Source organism: Bos grunniens, chromosome 13, assembly GCF_055505025.1.
Source record: "Bos grunniens cultivar Pamir isolate PY7600 chromosome 13, Bosgru_T2T1.0, whole genome shotgun sequence".
NCBI lineage: Eukaryota > Metazoa > Chordata > Mammalia > Artiodactyla > Bovidae > Bos > Bos grunniens.
In genome coordinates, this window is record NC_141177.1 from 40,010,537 (window position 1) to 40,038,520 (window position 27,984).

At 41.1% G+C, this 27,984-nt stretch overlaps 1 protein-coding gene across 1 annotated transcript; it reads right to left on the bottom strand.

Annotated features, from left to right (window-relative positions):
- Window positions 1-27,984, bottom strand: LOC147360793 (aldo-keto reductase family 1 member C3-like). The gene is given in 10 exon segments (XM_086335192.1): window positions 1-75; window positions 9,907-9,993; window positions 12,917-13,082; window positions 20,327-20,436; window positions 21,249-21,371; window positions 21,785-21,862; window positions 23,392-23,508; window positions 23,810-23,977; window positions 26,455-26,582; window positions 27,787-27,984. Coding segments are annotated over 9 exon segments (1,008 nt in total). The 5' UTR covers window positions 26,539-26,582; window positions 27,787-27,984.

Here is a 27,984-nt window from a genome sequence, read left to right on the forward strand (position 1 = left end):
TCAGTGCTGCACCACATGCACAGCTGCCCGCCCCAGGGGCTGCTCCTGCACACCTTCCTCCGGCTCTGCCACCCGCTGGGGCAAAGGTGCAGTGCAGGGAACGGGAGTGCACACTTACAAGGGTGCATACTTACAAAGAGTGGAACCAGTCTGGACACAACCCTCAGAGTTCTGCTCCAGCATCTTGGGACTTGCCTGGCCCAGTAGGGTGGGGACAGCCACTGAGCACAGAAGCCTTTGCTCACACTGGCTTCTGGCTCCAGCCTGCCCTCCCCCTCCCACCGAGGTGACAGTTGCCAGCACACCCTGGGAAGGGGTGACCTCAGACCAGCTCAGCTCCAGCTCTGCCCCAAAACCTTGTGCACACAGACTGCACAGGGACAGGTCCACACAAGGACAGTCCCACAAAACCAGGACAGGTAACTTTTTCACCTAACTTAATAGAAAAGGAGGAAGCTAAGCAAAATGAGAAGAGAGAAGAATTTGTATCAAATGAAACAATAACAAAAAAACTTGAAAGGATCAGATATTGAGATAGAGGTTAATAATTTACCAAAATAATTTACCAGAATACAGAATCATAAGAAAAATGTTACATTAACTAGGGAATAGAACATACTAACATTCACAGTGTAGGGATTCCAGAAGCAGAAGAGATGGAGAAGAGAGCCGAAAATGTAGGTGTGATGAATTGTGGCTAAAAACTTCCTTTAACCTGGGACTTTCCTGGTGGTCCAGTGGTGAGGACTCTGTGCTTCCACTGCAGGGGCATGGTTCTGAACCTGGTCTGGGAACAATCTTGTAAAGCTTACTAAAATCTTGAGAGGCAAGATATTCTTGGTTTACCTGGTAACCCTAGTATAATGACAAAGTCCTTACATGTGTGACTGGGAGGGTTATATTCAAAGAGAAGGTGGGAAGATAGGAGCATTAGATAAAAGATTCTAAGATGGAATAGTCTGTCTCTGAAGATCTCAGTAGAGTCTACAAGATGAAGATGGAAGAGTTCTCTTGTTCAGTTTCTCGGTTGTGTCCAACTCTTTGCCACCCCATGGACTGCAACACACCAGGTTTCTCTGTCCTTCACTATCTCCCAGAGTTTGCTCAGATTTATGTCCACTGAGTCTGTGATGCCATCCAACCATATCATCCTCTATCCTCCCCTTCTCCTCTTGCCCTCAATCTTTCCCAGCATCAGGGTCTTTTTCAATGAATTGGTTCTTCATATCAGGTGGCCAAAATATTTGCGTTTCAGCTTCAGCATCAGTCTTTCCAATGAATATTCAGGATTGATTTCCTTCAGGATTGACTGGTTTGATCTCCTGGCTGTCCATGGGGCTCTCAAGAGTCTTGTCCATAACCACAGTTTGAAAGTATCAATTCCTCAGGGCTCAGCCTTCTTTACAGTCCATCTCTCACATTCATACATGACTACTGGAAATGCCATAGCTTTGACCCTACAGATCTTTGTCAGCAAAGTGATGGCTCTGCTTTTAAACAGGTTATCTAGATTGTCATAGTTTTTCTTCCAAGAAGCAAGCATCTTTATTTAACGGCTACAGTCACCATCTGCAGTGATTTTGGAGGCCAAGAAAATAAACTCTGTCACTGTTTCCCTTTTTTTCTCCATCTATTTGCTGTGAAGGGATGGAACCAGATGCCATAATCTTAATTTTTCAAATATTGAGATTTAAGTCCATTATTTCTCTCTCCTCTTTCACCTCCATCAAGAGACTCTTTAGTTCCTCTTCGCTTTCTGCCATTAAAAGAAAGAAAGAAAGTGAGTTGCTCAATCATGTCCAACACTTTGCGACCCCATAGACTGTAGCCTACCATGCTCCTCCACCCATGGGATTTTCCAGGCAAGAGTATTGGAGTGGGTTGCCATTTCCTTCTGTAGAGGATCTTCCCAACCCAGGGATTGAACCTGGGTCTCCTGCATTGTAGGCAGACGCTTTACCGTCTGAGCCATCAGGGAAGCCTTTTCTGCCATTAAGGTTATGTCATCTGCGTATCTGAGGTTACTGATATTTCTCCCAGCAATCTTCAACCCACCTTGTGATTCATCCACCTCAGCATTCCACATAATGTAATCTGTATATAAATTAAATAAGCAGGGTGAAAATATACAGCTTGATGTACTCCTCTCACAATTTGGAACCAGTCCATTGTTTCATGTCCAGTTCTAATTGTTGCTTCTTGGCCTGCATTCTGGTTTCTGAGGAGCCAGGTAAGGTGATCTGGTATTTCCACCTCTTTAAGAATTTTCCACAGTTTATTGTGATCCACAGAGTCAAAGGCTTTAGCATAGTCATTGAAACAGAAGTAGATATTTTTTCTGGAATTCTCTTGCTTTTCTTTATGATCAAATAGATCTTGGCAATTTGATCTCTGGTTCCTCTGGCTTCTCTAAATCCAGCTTGTACATCTGGAAGTTCTTGGTTCACATACCATTGAAGCCTAGCATCAGGGGTTTTCAGCATTACCTTGCTACTATGTGAAATGAGTGCAATTGTCCATTAGTTTGAACATTCTTTGGCAGTGCCCTTCTTTGGGATTGGAATGAAAACTGACCTCTTCCAGTCCTGGGGCCACTGCTGAGTTTCCCAAATTTGCTGGGCTATTGAATGCAGCACTTTCACAGCACCATCTTTTAGGATTTAGAATAGCTCAGCTGGAATTCCATCAGCTCCACTAGTTTCATTCATAGTGATTCTTCCTAAGGCCCACTTGACTTCGCATTCCATGATGTCTGGCTCTATGTGAGTGATCACACCATAATGGTTATCCTGGGCATTTAAGGCTTTTTTTTTTTTTTTTTTTTGTATAGTTCTTCTTTGTATCCTTGCCACCTGTTCCTAATCTCTTCTGCTTATCTTAGGTCATACCCTTTCTGTCCTTTATTGTCATCATCTTTGCATGAAATATTCCTTTAGTATCTCTAATTTTATTGAAGTGCTCTCTAGTGTTTCTCATTATATTGTTTTCCCCTATTTCTTTGCACTGATCACTTAATACTTCCTTACCTCTCCTAGCTATTCCTTGGAACTCTGCATTCATATGGGTAAATATTTCCCTTCCTCCTTTGCCTTTTGCTTTTGCTCTTCTCTCAGCTATTTGTAAGGTCTCCTCAGACAACCATTTTGCCTGGTTGCATTTCTTTTCTTGGTGATGGTTTGGTAACCACCTCCTGTACAGTGTTACAAATCTCCACCCATAGTCCTTCAGGCACTCTGTCTATCATATTGAATCCCTTGAATCTTTTTGTCACTTCCACTGTATAATCATAAGGAATTTCATTTAGGTCATACCAGAATGGCCTAGTGGTTTTCCCTTCTACTGGAGGGAGCACAGTCCCACTTTTACCAAAAGGGCATTTGCGAGGACAGCTGCTCTTCACTTCAAAGCCAATAATCAGGCCAGGTTGGTGGAAAGGAAAGTTTGTTTGATTTCAGATTCCGGCAACTGGGCTGTTGGTGTGGCAGACATCGATCCAAAGCCCGACCCCCCTCCACTTCAACCAGTGGGGCCAGAGCCCTTATAGACATAAGTGATAGTGGTGCTATATGCAGAAACAGCACAGTCAGCTCTGACAGTCATCTTCAAATTGGTCATCAGTGGTCTGACCCGTGTCATCTTGACTGTTTTATGTACATTAGTCTTCAGTTCCAGGACCCATATGTTTGCATTTCTTGAGGCCATTACTCAGAAGTGTGGCAGCTTATGTCATGGATATATTCTGGCCTTCATGTGGTTAACTTCTCCACCTGGTGTTCTAAGATCTATAAGGCAACTCACAAGATATAGTTCAGAATATTATCTCTAGCCCTTGAGAAAGAGCTGAAGGTCCTTGATTATGCTTAATGACCACATTGTTATTATTTAGTCTCTTTTGACCCTTTTCCTTTGTGTCTACATTTCTCAATTCTCTGATTAAACTTATTCTTTGAAGTTTTCCACAAAGAGCAGGGAAAGGACATGGTACAGGGGCAAGGAACAAAGGATTCTTCTCATTTCACCACCCATCAGCAGAAAATTGGGTTAAAGATTTACTAAGCATTGCCCTGCCCACCAGAGAAATACTTTCCCCACAGACAGTCCTTTCCATCAGGAAACTTGCACAAGCCTCTTATCCTCATCCATCAGAGGGCAACACAGAAGAAGCAAGAATTTCAATCCTATGGCCTCCAGAATGAAAACTACAATCACAGAAAACTAAACAATGTGATCACATGGATCAAACCTTGTGTAACTCATGAAACTATCAGTCATGCCATGCAGGGCCACCCAAGATGGACAAGTCATGATGGAGAGATCTGATGATGGAGAAGGAATGGTAAGCCACTTCAACATTCCTGCCTTGAGAACCCCATGAACAGTATGAAAAGGCAAAAGTATATCATTCTGAAGGATGAGACCCCCTGGGTTGGTAGGTGTCCAATGTGCTACTAGAAAAGAGTGGAGAAATAGCTCTAAAAGGAATGAAGAGGCAGAGCCAAAGCAGAAACAACACCCAATTGTGGATGTGTCTAGTGGTGGAAGTAAAATCTGATGCTGTAAAGAATAATATTGCATAGGAACCTGGAATGTTAGGTCTCTGAAACCAGGTAAATTGGATGTGGTCCAACAGGAGGTGGCAAGAGTAAACATGGATATTTTAGAAATCAGTGAACTAAAATGGACGGGAATGGCTGAAATTAATTCAGATGACCACTATATCTCCTACTGTGGGCAAGAATCCCTTAGAAGAAAGGGTGTAGCCCTCATAGTCAACAAAAGAGTCTGAAATGCAGTATACTAGGGTACAGTCTCAAAGGTAACAGAATGATCTCAGTTCACTTCCATGGCAAACCATTCAACACCACCGTAATTCAAGTCCATGTCCCAAGCACAAAGGCCAGAGAAGCTGAAGTTGACTGGTTCTCTGGAGACCTAAGCAACCTTCTGAATCTAACACCCAAAAAAGATGTCCTTTTCAAAGTAGAAAGTCAAGAGATACCTGAACTAACAGGCAAGTTTGGCTTTGGAGTACAAATGAAGCAGGGCAAAGGTTCACAGAATTTTGTCAAGAGAAAGCTCTGGTCTTAGCAAACACCCTCTTCCAACAACACAAGACCTGTTTTCTAGGAGTTGGAAAAGGCAAAAAAATGGATTTCCCCCTACAACCTCCAGAAAAGAATGCAGGCCTGCTGGCACTTTAATTAGCCCATTGAACCGGATTTTGAATTTCTGACCTCAGGATATGTAAACTAATACATTGGTGTTGTTTCAAGGCACAAAGTGTTTGGTCATTTGGTGTAGCAGCAGCAGTAACTAATACGGACATGGTTCAAATCAGCCCATCTCCGTCTGTGGCATCATAGGTTTTCCTCTCTCGGCTGGACTGTTCCCCTGACCTCAAAGGCTGGCGGTCCTCTTCAGGGTACCCCAACAGTGTACTTGTCTCTTAATTCCACTTTCTTCTTCAGCAACTGGCCGGTTCCGTGGTCCTCATTACAGCAAAGTCTTTGAAAGCTGTGTCTACTCTGTTTCTCACTGATCTCTTAACATCACTTCTTGAACCCACTCTACTCAGAGTTTGCCTTCACCACTCTATCAAAGCTGCACTTGACCTTGCCAAGGTTAACTGCCAAATCCAATGGTCAGGTTCAGTCTTCTCTTACTTATCTCCTTGCAAGAATTGGATTCTTTTCTCCTCCAATCATTTACGTCACATGACTATTAAGAACAGTCACTCTTACCTCACTAGCCTCTTCTCTGCCTCTCCTGCTGGTTCCTCCACATTTTTTTTTTTTTTTAAGGAAAAACTAACTTCTCAATGCTGGGTTCTCATGAAGCTTGATGTCCCTGTCTACACTCACTCAATATATACCATATTATCTCTGATTTTCTAGTTTCATGGCTTTAAGTGGCAACTAAATTTGAGAAACCACACATACAAATATTTTACCTAGCCCTTTTCTCTAATAGACTTAATGTCCAACTATATGCATGCATCTTCACTTGGGTACCTAAAGGCATCTCAAAGATACATGTCTATAATTGAACTCATAATCTTCCCACAAAAATGTGCTCCCCTACATTGTCTCCATCTAAGAAAATGGCATCTCCTTTTCCTATCCCTTAAGCACAAACGTTGGGAGTCAGCTTTGATTCCCCTCTTCCTTTCACTTTATGTCCAATGTGTTAGACAATCTAGTTGATGCAGCCCTTAAAATGTATCCTTATTTTAACAACTTTGACTGCACTTACTGTTCCTTCTATGGTCCAAGTCAGCCGCATCTCTCACCTAGATTGCTGTAGAGTCCTAAAAGAGGGCTCTTTTTTCTCTATTTCATCTCAAAATAAGAACAATAGTAATTATATTGAAGCATGTTTATTTCTGTAACTACTCTGCTCAGAACCCAAAATATCATTCTCCATTTCCTTCAGAGTAAAGTCCTTTCAAAACCTCTTGTGACACAAACCCTATGGCGCCACTGTCTCTCTGGCTTATCGTCAGCTTCTGTCTCTGCACCTCACTAAGCTTCACCCACATCAGCCAATTTCGTTCAGTTCAGTCTCTCAGTCATGTCTGATTCTTTGCAACCCCATGGACTGCAACACACCAGGCTTCCCTGTCCATCACCAACTCCCGGAGTTTACTCAAATTCATGTCCATCTAGTTGGTGATTCAATCTTCCCCAGCATCAGGGTCTTTTCAAATGAGTCAGTTCTTCACATCAGGTGGCCAAAGTATTGGAGTTTCAGCTTCAGCATCAGTCCTTCCAATGAATATTCTGGACTAATTTCCTTTAGGATTGACTGGATTTCCTTGCAGTTCAAGGGACTCTCAAGCGTCTTCTCCAACACCACAATTAAAAAGCATCAATTCTTCATTGCAAGCATCTTTTCTGACCACAATGCAGTAAGATTAGATCTCAATTAAAGGAGAAAAACTATTAAAAATTCCAACATATGGAGGATGAACAACACGTTGCGGAATAACCAACAAATCACAGAAGAAATCAAAAAAGAAATCAAAATATTCATAGAAATGAACGAAAATGAAAACACAACAACCCAAAACCTATGGGACACTGTAAAAGCAGTGCTAACATATGGACACCTTATCTTTGACAAAGGAGGCAAGAATATACAATGGATTAAAGACAATCTCTTTAACAAGTGGTGCTGGGAAAACTGGTCAACCACTTGTAAAAGAATGAAACTAGAACACTTTCTAACACCATACACAAAAATAAACTCAAAATGGATTAAAGATCTCAACGTAAGACCAGAAACTATAAAACTCCTAGAGGAGAACATAGGCAAAACACTCTCCGACATACATCACAGCAGGATCCTCTATGACCCACCTCCCAGAATATCGGAAATAAAAGCAAAAATAAACAAATGGGACCTAATTAAACTTAAAAGCTTCTGCACATCAAAGGAAACTATTAGCAAGGTGAAAAGGCAGCCATCAGAATGGGAGAAAATAATAGCAAATGAAGCAACAGACAAACAACTAATCTCAAAAATACACAAGCAACTCCTACAGCTCAACTCCAGAAAAATAAATGACCCAATCAAAAAATAGGCCAAAGAACTAAATAGACATTTCTCCAAAGAAGACATACAAATGGCTAACAAACACATGAAAAGATGCTCAACATCACTCATTATCAGAGAAATGCAAATCAAAACCACTATGAGGTACCATTTCACGCCAGTTAGAATGGTTGCAATCCATAAGTCTACAAGCAATAAATGCTGGAGAGGGTGTGGAGAAAAGGGAACTCTATTACACTGTTGGTGGGAATGAAAACTAGTACAGCCACTGTGGACAACAGTGTGGAGATTCCTTAAAAAACTGGAAATAGAACTGTCTTATGATCCAGCAATCCCACTGCTTGGCATACACACTGAAGAAACCAGAAGGGAAAGAGACACGTGTACCCCAGTGTTCATTGCAGCACTGTTTATAATAGCCAGGACATGGAAGCAACCTAGATGCCCATCAGCAGATGAATGGATAAGAAAGCTGTGGTACATATACACAATGGAGTATTACTCAGCCATTAAAAAGAATACATTTGAATCAGTTCTAATGAGGTGGAAGAAACTGGAGCCTATTATACAGAGTGAAGTAAGCCAGAAGGAAAAACATAAATACAGTATACTAACGCATATATATGGAATTTAGAAAGATGGTAACAATAACCCGGTGTACGAGACAGCAAGAGACACTGATGTATAGAACAGTCTTATGGACTCTGTGGGAGAGGGAGAGGGTGGGAAGATTTGGGATAATGACATTGAAACATGTAAAATATCATGTAAGAAACGAGATGCCAGTCCAGGTTCGATGCACGATACTGAATGCTTGGGGCTAGTGCACTGGGACGACCCAGAGGGATGGTATGGGGAGGGAGGAGGGAGGAGGGTTCAGGATGGGGAACACATGTATACCTGTGGCGGATTCATTTTGATATTTGGCAAAACTAATACAATTATGTAAAGTTTAAAAATAAAATAAAATTAAATTAAAAAAATAAAAATTAAAAAAAAAAGAAAAAAAAAGCCATTGAGTACAAAAGAGGAACTTTTCGTGTTTTTTCCATGTATCATATCTTTTCTTAGAATCAAGATACAGCTTTGCGACAATTGGGAGAGTTTTGAGATTTTCCACTGAAACTAAATCTTCGTTTTACAAATAATTTGTATTCTTTCCTCTTAAAACTCCCTTCCAAATTTCTATTTTGTCTCTTCAGTCCTGATCTCCTTCTTCAGTAATTAGGCAGCTGGAGTCACATGTTAGTGACTAAGTCAAAGTCCAGGTGATAGGGGCTTCCAAGGGGATGTACTCCTGATTGACAGAAGCTACAGTGGGGTTAGTGTTGACTCATGAAACCAGACACCCGACCGATCTTACCTGGGCATGTCCTGCTAACAACACAGAAGTCACTCACTGGAGGGTCAGTTAAGTTAATGACCTATTTGTAATTCAGTTTTGTGAAATTATAAGGATGAGGAAATGGGAGTTGGAATAGGGAAAAGAGACCAAAGAAGAGATCAATTGGAAATAAATGGGTAATGTCTTGGAGAAGAAATGCCCATTAGGGAGGACACCCACCAGACACTTTGGGAAAGGGGTGGAAGTAGGTCCCTTGTGACTTCTGAGCACTGATGCACATTGGCCTGCCTGGATCCCCTCCAGAAAAACATTAGCATGACCTTTTATGACTGTACGTGGGCAAACATCACCGTGGGCTTCCCAGGTTGTTCAGTGGTAAAGGACCCCACTGCCCATGCAGGAGACATGGGTTCAACCCCTGGGTTGGGAAGATGCCTTGGAGAGGGAAATGCTTGGGAAATCCCATGGACAGAAGAGCCTGGTAGGCTACAGTCCATGGGGTTGCAAAAGAGACTTGACAACTGAACAACAAAAAAGCATGAATGTAATGCATGATGGATTCATTATTACATAGTTATTATTAACATAATCATTTTCCCTGATGCAAAAAGAATTAAAGATGAAACATGTTCACAGGTACCTGAAGGAATAGTGGGCTACAGGTACCGTGCCCTTTGTGTTTTTTGGGTCCCTCCACCCTGAGAGGAGGTGCAGCAAGCCCAAGGATTAGGGGCACAAAATACTGAATTCACCACAATGTCCACTCTGGCCAGCCTAGACAATGCCCACTCTTTCCTGGGCTTTCCTGGGACCCAGTCACATTTCTGTTGGTCAGAGATAGAGCCCTGGAGGAAACCTCTGGTCTGAGGTCTACAGGAAGCCCCTGGTTTACTTCTACACTGGAAATCAGGACTGTCTTCCCAGAATTAAGCTTTTGAAAAGCATAACTCCCCTACTGACCTGCCTGGTACAGAAAACAGTGTATGTGTGAAATATCTGCAAGTCACTTGCAATAGTATCTCATTATATCTTATATTTCTATTGAGGACATCGATTGTTCTCATGTCTTCTGGAGTCAGCTCAAAGTGAAACACCTGGAATGAAGGAAGAATCACATTAACCTCTCCTTCAAGAAGCTGGCCTCCCCCCTGGGAAATGGAGGATTTTCCAGCTGGATGGAGATAAAAGGAGGGGACAGGGAAGCCATGTCTGTCCTCAGCTTCCAGGTGAATAAGCCTGGGGCCCTCTGCTGAGTTCTCACCTCTCCTTCCCACACCTTTTCCTTCTCTGTCCACCTCACAAACTTTACAGTGCATCAGTCCCTTATCTTTCTAAGTGAATCACTTGTGACAGAAAACAAACTAAAATCTTCTTTTTCCAAACACATTGCCTTTGGACACGCCTGACTCGATACTGAACCTGAGCTGACATTAGACTGATTGCCTCTCCCCAACACACCCTAAGGGTGACAGCATTCAGCTGAAGCAGTGTGGGAAGGAAGCTCCCCCATGATAGCCTGTTCAGGAATCTGATATCAAACTGCTCATTATCTATGATTGAACCTAACTAAAAATTTATGTAAATGCTTTTGTGCAGAAAGTAATGAAATTGTTAAAACATTAAAGAACACCTTAATAATTAAAAATTCACATCATAATCATGAAATTGCGAGGTCAATTTTGTAAAGAAATTCATTTTCACCAAAGTGATCTAGTGTTTCAAGGCAACATGAACCAAAGACTTGAGCATATATTCTTTCCTGGAAGTTGGTAAAGTGATACTAAATTCTAAATAAAAGAGAGCTAATCAAAAGCAGTCAGGACATTCTTAAAAAATAAAAAATTACCATTCTGAAAAGCAAAACTGAGTTTTTACTTTAAGAACACAGTGTATAAAACTGAATATTTAAATAGAAAAGAGACACCAAAAAATGTATTTATGGAAACTTGATATGTGGCTGGGCTGACAATGAAAATCTGTGAGGAAATATGGAACCTTAGATTTACATTTAAATATACACAAACATCAGAGAAGGCAATGGCAACCCACTCCAGTACTCTTGCCTGGAAAATCCCATGGACGGAGGAGCCTGGTAGGCTGCAGTCCATGGGGTCGCTAAGAGTCGGGCACGACTGAGTAACTTCACTTTCACTTTTCACTTTCATGCATTGGAGAAGGAAATGGCAACCCACTCCAGTGTTCTTGCCTGGAGAATCCCAGGGACAGGGGAGCCCGGTGGGCTGCTGTCTATGGGGTTGCACAGAGTCGGACACGACTGAAGTGACTTAGCATTAGCATGTACATAAACATGTATGTATCCATTTTCATATTATCTTAGCTAATCAGTTCCAGCTAGATTACAGAACCAAATTTAAATGGAAACATGGAAACAATTGATCAGGGGACAATTTCCCTTCCCTTTGACTTGGCCTGACCTGTAACCTGCATTGAATAGTGATATGTCCCAGAAGTGGTAAGCCAGATCTGAGCCCAGACAGGAAGAGGACTTTTTCCCTAATCACTGACTTGAGGTCATAGCCCTGTGCTGAAATGAAGAGTAGGTTAGTTGGCACAGTCAAGTCAAATATTCATGAAAAACTATACAGAGAAACATGAAGGCCCATCTGACAAGAGCCATATCCACCTGCTAAAGCAGAACTGCCAAGCTGCTCTGAGCCAAACCTCAAATTCATAAAAGAACCCAGCCAAGAGGACAACAGCTTAGCTGAGTAAAGGCTGATAGTAAACCACAGAAGCAAGAGACACATAAATGATCTCTGAATTAAATCCTGAAACTGAGGAGTTTCCTGTACAGCTATGGCTAAAGGTACAATAATGGTCTCCTACACTGAAAACAAAATACAACCTAGCAAAAATGGACAAACTATTGAAGAACTTCACAAAGACAGAAACTCATGAAGATTAAATATATGAAAACGAAACCTTATTAGAATTCAGTGAAATGCAAAATAAAAACACAATGCTTTGGAGGTTAAAGATCACTGCCATAATATTTCTGCCCTCATATTCACATGTTGATGGTGTTAGAAGTGAAATTTTTGAGAGGCGATTAGGTAATGATGGTGGAGCCCTCATGAATGAGATTTCAGTTCAGTTCAGTCACTCAGTCGTGTCCAACTCTTTGCGACCCCATGAATCGCAGCACACCAGGCCTCCCTGTCCATCACCATCTCCCGGAGTTCACTCAGACTTACATCCATCAAGTCGGTGATGCCATCCAGCCATCTCATCCTCTCTCTTCCCCTTTTCCTCCTGCCCCCAATCCCTCCCAATATCAGAGTCTTTTCCAATGAATCAACTCTTCACATGAGGTGGCCAAAGTACTGGAGTTTCAGCTTTAGCATCATTCCTTCCAAAGAACACCCAGGGCTGATCTCCTTCAGAATGGACTGGTTAGATCTCCTTGCAGTCCAAGGGACTTTCAAGAGTCTTCTCCAACACCACAATTCAAAAGCATCACAATATCATATTCATAGAAGATATTTGGGAGAGCTCTATTGCCCCCTCCACCATGTTAAAATACAAAAAGAAGCCTGTGACTTGCAGCAGCACCCTCACCTGACCACAGGGGCACCCTGAACTGAAATCTCCAGCTTCAGAATTGTGAGAAACAAATTTAATTTTTTTCTCAGGCACTCAATATGTGATGTTTTGTTAGAGTGATTTAAACGTTCTAAAAATATCAAATAATTCAATTGCATCAATTGAGAACAAAGAAAACAAAACGTCATTTGCGTGAAGTGACAGAATACATTGAAAACGTAATGCTCAAACTAAAACCTCCATTATCTGTCCAACTGTGACCCTCTCCAAACATGATGCCTCTCCTGTTGCCACAGCAGGAAGAGAAAACCACCAGGAATACACACAAGGCATTCATGCTCAGGGAAAGAACAGGTAACTCGCCTTGGCCCAAAGACAGTCTGAGAATCAAAAAGAATGACCCTCGTGAAGGATATTCCTTGGGAACCCTATCCCCACAGTTCCACTCATCACCTGTATATTCTCCTTGATCCACTTCTTATTGTTACCCTTGGCCAAAACCACAATCCCATGCTGTATCAGGTAGCGAAGGGCAACCAGAGCTGGGGTTTTCTTATGCTTTTGGGCAATGGCAGAGAGAACCAGTTCCTCCAAGAGAACAGGGTGGTTCAGGCTCACCCTGGAAGGAAATTCAGAAATGCTGAGGAGCTGAGACCAGGTACTCTGTGAGTAGGCGGCCGGGAGGAGCAACCCCACACCCGAGGCCAGGGGCAGTGGCCGGGAGGACCAACCCCATGCCATGGCTGCACGCGCACAGGAGGGCCTAGAGGAGCTATCCCACGTTGAAGGTCAGGAAGGGTGGCAGTGAGGAGATACCCCTCATCCAAGGTAAGAGAAACCCAAGTAAGACGGTAGGTGTTGCAAGAGGGCATCAGAGGGCAGACACACTGAAACCATACTCAGAAAACTAGTCAATCTAATCACACTAGGACCACAGCTTTGTCTAACTCAATGAAACTAAGCCATGCCCGTGGGGCAACCCAAGATGGGTGGGTCATGGTGGAGAGATCTGACAGAATGTGGTTCACTGAAGAAGGGAATGGCAAACCACTTCAGTATGCTTGCCTTGAGAACCCCATGAACAGTATGAAAAGGCAAAATGATAGGATACTGAAAGAGAAACTCCCCAGGTCAGTAGGTGCCCAATATGCTACTGGAGATCAGTGGAGAAATAACTCCAGAAAGAATGAAGGGATGGAGCCAGAACAAAAACAATACCCAGCTGTGGATGTGACTGGTGATAGAAGCAAGGTCCGATGCTGTAAAGAGCAATATTGCATAGGAACCTGGAATGTCGGGTCCATGAATCAAGGCAAATTGGAAGTGGTCAAACAAGAGATGGCAACAGTGAATGTCGACATTCTAGGAATCAGCGAACTGAAATGGACTGGAATGGGTGAATTTAACTCAGATGACCATTATATCTACTACTGTGGACAGGAATCCCTCAGAAGAAATGGAGTAGCCATCATGGTCAACAAAAGAGTCCGAAATGCAATACTTGGATGCAATCTCAAAAACGACAGAATGATCTCTGTTCGTTTCCAAGGCAAACCATTCAATATCACAGTAATCCAAGTCTATGCCCCAACCAGTAATGCTGAAGAAGCTGAAGTTGAACGGTTCTATGAAGACCTACAAGATCTTTTAGAACTAACACCCAAAAAAGATGTCCTTTTCATTATAGGGGACTGGAATGCAAAAGTAGGAAGTCAAGAAACACCTGGAGTAACAGGCAAATTTGGCCTTGGAATACGGAATGAAGCAGGGCAAAGACTAATAGAGTTTTGCCAAGAAAATGCACTGGTCATAACAAACACCCTCTTCCAACAACACAAGAGAAGACTCTACACATGGACATCACCAGATGGTCAAAACCAAAATCAGATTGATTATATTCTTTGCAGCCAAAGATGGAGAAGCTCTATACAGTCAGCAAAAACAAGACCAGGAGCTGACTGTGGCTCAGACCATGAACTCCTTATTGCCAAATTCAGACTGAAATTGAAGAAAGTAGGGAAAACCACTAGACCATTCAGGTATGACCTAAATCAAATCCTTTATGATTATACAGTGGAAGTGAGAAATAGATTTAAGGGCCTAGATCTGATAGATAGAGTGCCTGATGAGCTATGGAATGAGGTTCATGACATTGTACAGGAGACAGGGATCAAGACCATCCCCATGGAAAAGAAATGCAAAAAAGCAAAATGGCTGTCTGGGGAGGCCTTATAAATAGCTGTGAAAAGAAGAGAAGCGAAAAGCAAAGGAGAAAAGGAAAGATATAAACATCTGAATGCAGAATTCCGAAGAATAGCAAGAAGAGATAAGAAAGCCTTCCTCAGCGATCAATGCAAAGAAATAGAGGAAAACAACAGAATGGGAAAGAATAGAGATCTCTTCAAGAAAATCAGAGCTATCAAAGGAACATTTCATGCAAAGATGGGCTCGATAAAGGACAGAAATGGTATGGACCTAACAAAAGCAGAAGATATAAAGAAGAGATGGCAAGAATACACAGAAGAACTGTACAAAAAAGATCTTCATGACCCAGATAATAACGATGGTGAGATCACTGACCTAGAGCCAGACATCCTGGAATGTAAAGTCAAGTGGGCCTTAGAAAACATCACTACGAACAAAGCTAGTGGAGGTGATGGAATTCCAGTTGAGCTGTTCCAGGTCCTGAAAGATGATGCTGTGAAAGTGCTGCACTCAATATGCCAGCAAATTTGGAAAACTCAGCAGTGGTCATGGGACTGGAAAAGGTCAGTTTTCATTCCAATCCCAAAGAAAGGCAATGCCAAAGAATGCTCAAACTACCGCAAAATTGCACTCATCTCACATGCTAGTGAGGTAATGCTTAAAATTCTCCAAGCCAGTCTTCAGCAATATGTGAACCGTGAACTTCCTGACGTTCAAGCTGGTTTTAGAAAAGGCAGAGGAACCAGAGATCAAATTGCCAACATCCGCTGGATCATGGAAAAAGCAAGAGAGTTCCAGAAAAACATCTATTTCTGCTTTATTGACTATGCCAAAGCCTTTGACTGTGTGGATCACAATAAACTGTGGAAAATTCTGAAAGAGATGGGAATACCGGACCATCTGACCTGCCTCTTGAGAAATCTGTATGCAGGTCAGGAAGCAACAGTTAGAACTGGACATGGAACAACAGACTGGTACCAAATAGGAAAGGGAGTACGTCAAGGTTGTATATTGTCACCCTGTTTATTTAACTTATATGCAGAGTACATCATGAGAAACGCTGGACTGGAAGAAACACAAGCTGGAATCAAGATTGCCGGGAGAAATATCAATAACCTCAGATATGCAGATGACACAACCCTTATGGCAGAAAGTGAAGAGGAACTGAAAAACCTCTTGATGAAGGTGAAAGTGGAGAATGAAAAAGTTGGCTTAAAGCTCAACATTCAGAAAACTAAGATCATGGCATCTGGTCCCATCACTTCATGGGAAATAGATGGGGAAACAGTGGAAACAGTATCAGACTTTATTTTTCTGGGCTCCAAAATCACTACAGATGGTGACTGCAGCCATGAAATTAAAAGACGCTTACTCCTTGGAAGGAAAGTTATGACCAAATTAGATAACATATTCAAAAGCAGAGACGTTACTTGGCTAACAAAGGTTCGTCTAGTCAAGGCTATGGTTTTTCCAGTGGTCATGTATGGATGTGAGAGTTGGACTGTGAAGAAGGCTGAGCGCCAAAGAATTAATGCTTTTGAACTGTCGTGTTGGAGAAGACTCTTGAGAGTCCCTTGGACTGCAAGGAGATCCAACCAGTCCATTCTGAAGGAGATCAGCCCTGGGATTTCTTTGGGAGGAATGATGCTAAAGTTGAAGCTCCAATACTTTGGCCACCTCATGTGAAGAGTTGACTCGTTGGAAAAGACTCTGATGCTGGGAGGGATTGGGGGCAAGAGGAGAAGGGGACGACAGAGGATGAGATGGCTAGATGGCATCACTGACTCGATGGACATGAGTCTGGGTGAACTCCGGGAGTTGGTGATGGACAGGGAGGCCTGGTGTGCTGCGATTCATGGGGTCCCAAAGAGTCAGACACGACTGAGTGACTGATATGATCTAATCTGATCTGATCTTCCCAAACAGACCAAGAGGTTCACTCTAGACCAGTGCTTCTCAATGTGTGGTCCATGCACCAACATCATCAGTATCTGAGATCTTGTTAGAAATACAAATTCCATGACTGAGCTGAAGACAAACTGAATCAGAACCTCAACTGTGTCACTTCCCATTCTGTGTTTACAAAGCTCTGCAGGTAATTCAGAGGCATTATTGAGTTGAGAACAGGACTGCCAAACTCATGGATTTTTTCCTTAATTTTCAGGGGGTGTTTTTTCTTCTACAATCAAGGGCATGAAAAGAGAAACTGAAGGAAAAGACCCAGAATAGTTTGTAAATTTCACTTTTTCTAAGGTATTGATAAAAATGGAGAGGTCTCAAAATAAGAGACATTTATTTTATCATTATTCTACTATAGATGCTTACAAAAATGGTTCAAGTTGAATTTCTTTTCTATCATGATAGAACTTGGAGCTATATGTTATTATCTCAACTTTAAACACAAGGTAAGTGAGTCTTGAAACACATATTTTTTAAGATGCTTTGTGAATTTATTTTTTAATTAATTTATTTTATTCTAGTTTTAATATAAATTTATTTATTTTAATTGGAGGCTAATTACTTTACAATATTGTATTGTATTGTATTGGTTTTGCAATACATCAAGATGAATCCGCCACGGGTGTACATGTGTTCCCCGTCCTGAAAGCCCCTCCCACCTCCCTCCCCATCCCATCCCTCTGGGTCATCCCAGTGCACCAGCCCCGAGCATCCTGTATCATGCATCAGCCTGATTGGCAATTCATTTCACATATGTTATTATACATGTTTCAAAGCCGTTTTCCCAAATCATCCCACCCTCGCCCTCTCCCACAGAGTCCAAAAGACTGTTCTATACATCTGTGTCTCTTTTGCTGTCTCTCATACAGGGTTATCGTTACCATCTTTCTAAATTCCATATATATATGTGTTAGTATACTGTATTGGTGTTTTTCTTTCTGGCTTACTTCACTCTGTATAATAGGTTCCAGTTTCATCCACCTCATTAGAACTGATTCAAATGTATTCTTTTTAATGGCTGAGTAATACTTCATTGTGTATATGTACCATAGCTTTCTTATCCATTCATCTGCTGATGGACATCTAGGTTGCTTCCATGTCCTGGCTATTATAAACAGTGCTATGATGGACATTGGGGTACACGTGTCTTTCAATTCTGGTTTCCTCAGTGTGTATGCCCAGCAGTGGGATTGCTGGGTCGTATGGCAGTTCTATTTCTATTTTTTTAAGGAATCTTCACACTGTTGTCCATAGTGGCTGTACTAGTTTGCATTCCCACCAACAGTGTAAGAGGGTTCCCTTTTCCCCACACCCTTTCCAGCATTTATTGCTTGTAGACTATGGATAGCAGCCATTTTGACTGGCATGAAATGGTACCTCATTGTGGTTTTGATTTGCATTTCTCTGATAATGAGTGATGTTGAGCATCTTTTCATGTGTTTGTTAGCCATCTGTATGTCTTCTTTGGAGAAATGTCTATTTAGTTCTTTGGCCCATTTTTTGACTGGGTCATTTAGTTTTCTGGAATTGAGCTGCAGGAGTTGCTTGTATATTTTTGAGATTAGTTATTTGTCAGTTGCTTCATTTGCTATTATTTTCTCCCATTTTGAAGGCTGTCTTTTCACCTTGCTTATAGTTTCCTTTGTTGTGCAAAACCTTTTAAGTTTAATTAGGTCCCTTTTGTTTATTTTTGCTTTTATTTCCAATATTCTGGGAGGTGGGTCATAGAGGATGCTGCTGTGATTTATGTCAGAGAGTGTTTTGCCTATGTTCTCCTCTAGGAGTTTTATAGTTTCTGGCCTTACATTTAGATCTTTAATCCATTTTGAGTTTATTTTTGTGTATGGTGTTAGAAAGTGTCTAGTTTCATTCTTTTACAAGTGGTTGACCAGTTTTCCCAGCACCACTTGATAAAGAGATTGTCTTTTTTCCATTGTATATGCTTGCCTCCTTTGTCAAAGATAAGGTGTCCATAGGTGCGTGGATTTATCTCTGGGCTTTCTATTTAGTTCCATTGATCTATATTTCTGTCTTTGTGCCAGTACCATACTGTCTTGATGACTGTAGCTTTGTAGTAGAGCCTGAAGTCAGGCAGGTTGATTCTTCCAATTCCATTCTTCTTTTTCAAGATTGTTTTGGCTATTCGAGGTTTTTGTATTTCCATACAAATTGTGAAATTATTTGTTCTCACTCTCTGAAAAATACTGTTGGTAGCTTAATAGGGATTGCATTGAATCTATAGATTGTTTTGGGCGGTATACTCATTTTCACTATATTGATTCTTCTGATCCATGAACATGGTATATTTCTCCATCTATTAGTGTCCTCTTTGACTTCTTTCACCAGTGTTTTATAGTTTTCTATGTATAGGTCTTTTGTTTCTTTAGGTAGATATAGTCCTAAGTATTTTATTCTTTTCATTGCAATGGTGAATGGAATTGTTTCCTTAATTTCTCTTTCTATTTTCTCATTATTATTGCATAGGAAAAATATAACTTTCCAAAACTGAACCAGGAAGAAATAGAAAATCTTAACAGACCCATCACAAGCACAGAAACTGAAACTGTAATCAGAAATCCAGCAAACAAGAGCCCAGGTCCAGACGGCTTCACAGCTGAATTCTACCAAAAATTTAGAGAAGAGCTAACACCTATCCTACTCAAACTCTCCCAGAAAATTGGAGAGGAAGGTAAACTTCCAAACTCATTCTATGAGGCCACCATCACCCTAATACCAAAACCTGACAAAGATCCCACAAAAAAAGAAAACTACAGGCCAATATCACTGAGGCACATAGGTGCAAAAATTCTTAACAAAATTCTAGCAATCAGAATCCAACAACATATTAAAAAGATCATACATCACGACCAAGTGGGCTTTATCCCAGGGATGCAAGTATTCTTCAATATCTGCAAATCAATCAATGTAATACACCACATTAACAAATTTAAAAATAAAAGCCATATGATTATTTCAATAGATGCAGAGAAAGCCTTTGACAAAATTCAACGTCCATTTATGATAAAAACTCTCCAGAAAGCAGAAATAGAAGGAACATACCTCAACATAATAAAAGCTATATATGACAAACCCACAGCAAACATTATCCTCAATAGTGAAAAATTGAAAGCATTTCCCCTAAAGTCAGGAACACGACAAGGGTGCCCACTTTCACCACTACTATTCAACATAGTTTTGGAAGTTTTGGCCACAGCAATCAGAGCAGAAAAAGAAATAAAAGGAATCCAAATTGGAAAATAAGAAGTAAAACTCTCACTGTTTGCAGATGACATGATCATCTACATAGAAAACACTAAAGACTCCACCAGAAAATTACTAGAGCTAATCAATGAATATATTAAAGTTGCAGGATATAAAATCAACACAAAGAAATGAAACACATATTTTTTTAATGTGTTCATTAGTTAATAGGTAAATTATGACATAAGCTGTGTCTCTGGTCTCAACTGGGGGTCATATATAGATTTTAATGCAGACATTTGTTATTCATGAGTCAACAAGCTAATACAATCTAGGAAAATTGGCTCAGTGATGGGAAGATAAAAGAGAATTCATTCCATTACTCCGCTCTCTCCTCTCTGCCTATGAGAGTTATCTGAGTATTGTATGATTTAAACTATCTCATCAAAAATTTAATTTTACATAAACTCCCTGTTTTTTTTCATTATACTTCAGTACCATCCCTTTACTCTTTGGGATCCCAGAGCACTATAGGCAGCAAGAACAATATCATGTGACTTGCAGAAATCCAACAGTTTCCTCTGATTGAAATATGGGTGACATGCCACCTGTAGAAAACCAATAGAGAAGAGGGTCAGATATTATGGAAACATAATACTAATATGACAGAGGGAGACAAAAAGTTTAAAAAATGATAAAGGAAAAACGATAACATTAAATGTAAACTGGAAATATTAACATCAACAGAGAAACAAAGAAAAGTGGGTTTATACAGTTAATTTATGATGGACATAGATGGGAGAACCAGTCCCAGTTTGACTAATCAAAAGATGGACTGTACATTTGAGTAGACATTCATGAATAAATATTTCATAGACTGTTAGCATCACCATGAGTCTTTAACTTCACCCTCTAACCTGGATGATTTTCATAATGTCCAGTACAATTTTCTGAACTGTGTTCACTGCTAAAGACTTATAAATGCTGCAACACCAAGATTTAGGATTCAGCCATCAGAACCCCACACAAACCCTTAATACCCATCGCAACTGATTTAACGCTTTATTAATTTACCTCTGATTCCATGTTTTCATGGTTTTCCTTCCTGTACAAAGCTTGCTCCAGGACACTTTCAACCTCCAAACTGGTCATGCTATCATCTCAGGGAAATGCTTCCTTCCTCTACTGCTGGGTTCTATTCACGATTTACCAGGAAGCCGTGTGCACTTTTTCCATCCAAATTTATCAGACAGAGATACCATTATGGGTTCTATTCACACCATCCAGACAGGGGCTCTACTCTCTAGAACCTTCTGTCCACAAATGTAGGATGAACAGGAGGGGAGGACAGACAAACATCTGGCTCCAGGGCAAGAAGGATGTTCTGAAGAGCAGGAGGGAGAGGAGCCGAGCTGCTCACCTGGTTGCAGACGGACTTGTACTTGAGCCCCGGCTTGTTCAAGATCTTCTCCAGCTGCTTGTGGTTGCAGTTGAACACCCCAATGGACTTGGTCAGCTCTGCATCCTTACACTTCTCCAGTGCCTGGAAGGGAGGGGTGGTGAACAGTCACTTGGAATGGGCAATAGAACAAGAATAAAAGCTGGGAAAAAAATCTGTAAAAAGTGTCATCCATCAAGAATTAACATTGATTATCAAGAAGAAAAGAGGGGAAGACATTATGCAAAAAGAATTATCATCTCCTCTTTGAACCCTGGAGAAGACATATCACATGGAAGGAAAGAGATTCCTGTCTGCACTGTCCCATACATCTCCTCCTCCTTTCCTCTCTGGAACATTTCAGCAATGGTCTCCTCCCCACAACCCAGCCTCACAGCCCTTAGACTTTATGAACTGCTGGGTCTGATGGTCCACAGCCCATTCTCACAGGTGAAAGAAATGAAAGAGGTCCCCACTCTCCTGGCTCCTCCTCTGGTCTCTCTCCTTCCCATACTCACCTCCCATGTGTGACAGAAATCCACTGAGTCGAATACTAGTTTTCCATTTTCATCTGTTTGCAAAATGTCCTCCCCTGGCTGGGATGGAAGCAGTCATTTTAGAGATAGCACAAAATAATTTCTCCATATTTAGCCAAGCTCCCAAGAATTAAACCTCCATGAGGTATATTTACAACTTTCTAGATACTAATATTTGCAAAGTGATTTTGTCTATGTAAGCAATGTCTTCAGGAGGGAGGGTTACTCTACTCTTTTATACTAAATATATGTTGCAATAAGTACAAATTTTCTACTTTCTAAAACGGACTTCCAGTGACTTCTGTGAATTTTGTCCCTTCTTGCACTTGCCTCTTTAGAAGTGCTACTGTGAGCTGGGAATGACAATAAGTTACATGGCTTTATTTCTAGAATAAAAATTGCAATCTTGACCTGGGCTAGATAATCAGACTTCCTTTTATCTCTGAGCATCAAGTGCCCTAGGGAAGGCATATGAACTAGCAAGTTTCTCCTTAGGTTGATATGGAATGTGGAAGATCCAGCCATGCTCTCAAATATTCATAACCATGAGCCTTGAGCTGCCCCAAGGCCATATTTGCCACTAATGGAAAATGTTCAGTAAAAATAAAGCAAACCATGAGTAGTACCCTGATAAGGAATAGGAAAAAGGAGACATTTCTGAAGAGTACTGCAACCCTCAATTCTGTCTGTGGCTGGAACTTGCCATCTACATAGTCCATGAAACTGTTTTGCATCAGATGGCTTGAGTTCTGTGACATGAAATCGGTTGTTCTAAGTAAACCTTTCTTAAAGGCTAAGTGCAGGCTACAGACCTCATCTGAAGACAGGAGAGAGTGTAGGCAAGGTCTCCCAAGTCCCTGTAAAGGTATGAGGCTTAGACCCACACAGAGGGAGTACCACCAAATCTGCTCACCTAGAAAGGGTGAAAGGCAAGATAGACTCATCATGTTCAATGTAAGGCAGTGTCATGCTCACCACAGCTGCACCAAACTCTTGGTTCACGAAATTCCCAGAGACTCAGGAGTTATAACCAGGACTGGGTGCAGAACTGGCTTATTTCTATTTCTGAAAGTTTTCAAGCATAGACTCTCAGATTATTTAACTCCTTTTTCTGGGAGGCGTGTAAGGAATTCAAAGAATCTCAGTAAAAAGATGATCAATCTGTGGGAGAGGGAGAAGGTGGGGAGATTTGGGAGAATGGCATTGAAACATGTATAATATCATGTATGAAACGAGTCGCCAGTCCAGGTTCGATGCACGATACTGGATGCTTGGGGCTGGTGCACTGGGACGACCCAGAGGGAGGGTATGGGGAGGGAGGAGGGAGGAGAGTTCAGGATGGGGAACACAGGTATACTTGTGGCCGATTCATTTCGATATTTGGCAAAACTAATACAATATTGTAAAGTTTAAAAATAAAATAAAATTAAAAAAAAAAAAAGATGATCACAAATGATTACTTGGGGGATTCTACTCTAGTGTAATCATCCCTTCAACCTACTAGACAAATCTTACTTCAACCATCCATGCAAGTTGATGAACATTCTAACACAAGATATAACATTGATGTGATCACACAAATTTCCAGCCTTCAGAGCCAGTGGATAATGCATAATATAGAGATCGACATAGTCCAGTTGAAGATTTTTCAGTGACTTTTCCAAGGCTGGTCAGACCAACTCTGGTCAAAAGGATGAGCACCAAAGCTTCAGAGGTTAAAAAATAAAATTTGTAATAATAAAACTTCAGTTAATTTTTTTTGGGGGGGGGGGCATATCATGTGGCTTATGGGATATTACTTCCCCTACCAAGGATGGAATCCCAGCTTATGACAGTAAAGCACCACATCTTAAGCACTGAACCACCAGGAAATGCTAATACTTTAGGAATATACCAATAAGCATAGTTCACCAAACAACTCTTCACTGAACAAATGATCCTATTATATAATTTTCACCTGGACACAATCACTTGCACACATGTGCACACACACAACGCACACAGTACCTTTGAAGTGCAGAATATGTCTTCTCTCTTCACAGTACCATCTGCAACCTTACTTTGAATGGCCTGGCCTATCTGCTCTTCATTTTGGTACACATGATCACAGTCAATATGGTAGAATCCAACCTCTATAGCAAATGGTGTGAATTCCAGAGCTTCCCTCTTAGCAACCTACATAAGCAACAAAGATAGAAGCTGAATATCACATAAGAGATTGCTAGACACAAGCTTTCACCTTCCCAACATAAACGTTTCTTTGTGCCTTTGGTTAGTTCTGTATGTGTGGTGATGAATGCTTGACGATTTCCCTGAACATTCCTGGTCAGTGGTTAAGTGGACACACAGGAACCCTTCAACATGAGGCAATCAATGGTTGACTGTTGGCATCAGAGACCTCAAGACCACATGCAGGTTCACTGATTTTCTGGAAGAACCCAAAGAATTCAGCATAAAGTTGTAGTCATGGATATTATTTATATAGTGAGATGTTTGAAGATAAATGAACAAAGGTGTAAGGTGCCTGGTAAAAGCATCAAGAAACAAAGTAAAAGCTTCTAAGACCTCTGTCTACCAGTGAGGCCACAAACAATACACCACATAAAAACTGTATGCAATCAAGGTGTACAAAGTGATGTTCTCATATAAGTTGTTGTTTCTGTTTGGTTGCTCAGTCCTGTTCAACTCTTTCTGACCCCACGGGCTGCAGCACTCCAGGTTTCCCTGTTTTTCATTATCTCCTGCAGTTTGCTCAAACTCATGTCCATTGTGTCAATAATGCCATCCAACCATCTCATCCTCTATTGTCTCCTTCTCCTCCTGCCCTCAATCTTTCCCAGAATCAGGGTCTTTTCCGATAGGTTGGCTCTTTGCATCATGTGACCAAAATATTGGAGCTTCAACTTCAGCATCAGTCCTTCCAAGGAATACTCAGGGTTGATTTCCTTTAGGATTGACAGGTTTTGTCTATCTCCTTGCTGTCCAAGGTACTCTCAAAAGTCCTCTCCAACACCACAGTTCAAAAGCATCAATTCTTTGCACTCAGACTTCTTTATGATCCAACTCTCACATCTGTTCATAACTACTGGAAAACCATAGCTTTGACTATATGGCCCTTTGTCATCAAAGTAATGTCTCTGCTTTTTAATACACTGTCTAGGCTTCTCATAGCTTTTCTTCCAAGGAGCAAGCATCTTTTAAATTCCTGGCTATAGTCACCACCCACAATGATTTTGGAGTCCAAGAAAATAAAGTGTGCCACTGTTTCCATTTTTCCCTCATGTATTTGCCATGATGTGATGGGACTGAATGCCATCATCTTAGTATTTTTAATGCTGAGTTTTATGCCAGCTTCTTCACTCCCTCTTTGACCTTCATCAAGAGGCTTTCTAGTTCCTCTTCCCTTTCTGAAATTAGGGTGGTGTCGTCTCCATTCTTGCCTGGAGAATCCCATGGACAGAGCAGCCTGGCAGGCTACAGTCCATGGGATCACACAAGTCAGAACAACTGAGCGACTAAACCACCACCACCACCAAGGAATGAGCCAGTGAGCTTCAGTAACATCCTGGCCCCTTCATTCCCCTCACCCCACTTTGCTCTACAAAGTATAAAAATCCTGTCTCCTATCTACAAAATGTCTCTGACTATGTTTTTCCATTTTATGAATTAGAATAATGAGACTCAAGGTTTAAGGACCAATCTCTTTTCATGTCTACCCTAAAGACAAGATAGACAGCAAACTTTCTCCCTTCCAGACTAGAGACTTACCAGCCCATCTTATGCCTGAGCGCTGCAAACCGTACTTTAATAAAAAAAAAAAAAAAAAAACATTGAAAGTGAAATTCGCTCAATCGTGTCCAACTCTTTGTGACCCCATGGACTATAGCCCATCAGGCTCCTCTGTCTATGGGATTCTCCAGGCAAGAACATTGGAGTGGGTTGCCATTTCCTTCTCCAGGGGATCTTCCTGACCCAAGGATCAAATCCAGATCTCCCACACTGCAGGCAGATTCTTTACGATTTGAACTACCCAGGGAAGCCCAAGAAAACACTACAAAACCTGGCCTGTAAGAGAGTACCTTTTCCCTTCAAATGAGATTATATTTTCCCTAATAATAAGTTTCCAAGCAAAAACAGAAATATGAGGCAAAACACAGTTGGAATGTTTCTTGCCTGCCATCTAGCAGGCACACCACAGTAGAAAAACAATTCATTCCCATTATTTTTCATTCACCTCATCTATAGGACCTCCCACTTCAAATACTTCTCTGTGTCATGACTTTTTGGAAGGAGGAAAGAATTCTGGAAACAATTAAATGTACAGATAACCCTCACTGTTGCAATCACCTTCAAAGCAAAGCAGCTGACAATTTTCTTGACAGCCGAGTCTCCTCTTTTGCCAAGCTGGGAAAGAGATGGAAACTGGAGGGGAACCCAGAGTAATCTGCAGGTGAGCACAACCTCAGACCCTGATGCAGAGTGGAGACAGGATGTTATCTCCCCTTTCACAGGGCATGGTTCTAGCCTGGTTGGTGGAACCACGTGACCCTCCCAGAGTCACCCAGGAACTCAGTGCTTGACAACCCAAGTCCCTTCTGCTCATATTACATTCACTTACTCTTTATATCTCAACCCACAACCACTACTGTTACCTCTGGAGGTGCATAGGTTCCAAATCCCAGGACAGGAATGAAGTGGCCATCATTAAGCTTCACCTTCTGGCCTTTGGGATCCATTGCCTGTTTCTCCTCTGAGTAAGCAGATTGATATTTTCTTCTTCCTTCACAGGTTATAAATAACAGGAAGTTCACACCCTAGCTGCACTGTCCAACATTAGCAGATATATTGTAGGAGAAGTGTGATTAAAGTAGTGTCCGTGGAATAAGGAGAGGCTTGAAGACAGTCAACTTGTTTGATTTTTTTTTATTAGCATAACCTCAAGTATTATATACTGATGAAATTGGGTGGGCAATTATTGACCATTAGTTAGACTAGAAACTTCCAACAACAATCTTTTTTGTTTTCCTATTATGACCACCATGTCAATCAAACATCAATTGAAAAAGCTATCTTACAGTACAAACAGACACACATACACAAATCACACAATCTGAAAGTGTTTAATAGCATTTTTTAAAATGTTACCCTTTAATAAAGAATCAAAACCTCAAATGAAAATAAATTTGTCTCTTTATATTTCCCACCAGGAAAATTATTATGCTTTATAGACCTGACTGGTGAAATCCAGAACAGTATACAGAAACCAGACATTTGGCAAAATACTTATTGGAGATTATTAATAGCCTTAGGATACCATATGAACTGTGCAAAGAGACTCTTGAGTGTTTATACATTGTACTTAGTTATGTAACTTTAAGAGTACTCTTGTAGATTAGCATTGAAACATGTATGTTACTGTACATGAAATAGATGACCAGTCCAAGTTCGATGTGTGAAATGGGGCACTCAAAGCTGGTGCACTGGGACAACCCAGAGGGATGGGATAGGGAAGGAGGTGGAACAGCAGTTCGGGACAAGGGGACACATACAAGCCACCACAATATTGTAAAGTAATTAACCTCCAATTAAAATAAGTAAATTAATTTTTTTAAAAAGAGTAGTCTCATAATATAACTGGTACACATTTTACATAATTTACTGTTCCACATTATTCATAAAAGGAAAAACTATAAACAAATTAAAATACCACAAATTTGGAAAGAAAACAGAAGTTGTGATGCACTGATACACAAAAATGTAGTGAAGATAAATAAAATTTAACATGTTCAGTGATGTCAGCAAACTGGTGAGATGGGAGGACTGAATTCTCCCATGGAAAGACAAGAAAAGAAAGAGAAATTAATTTTAAAACCTCGTAGAAGTTCTGGAAAACAGTCAAACAAAGACTGACAGCAACAAAGTGAACAGGCAATTAGGAAAAATCCAGAACAGAGTAGAAGGAAATTTCATCATGTATTACTTGCCTGTACCCTCCTCCTGCCTGGAGCAGTGCAGTCTTGATCAGCTCCCAGTTGCCTCCCTCAAACCAGAGTGATCAGAGGAAACCTTATGTGCGAGGTTCCAACCAACTTGGGGGCTGCCTGGAGACTGGTATCTGTTCCACTTAATTCTAAGCTTGAACTGAAGAGTTCCTGGAATGCCTACTGCAGCTGCAGGGGAAA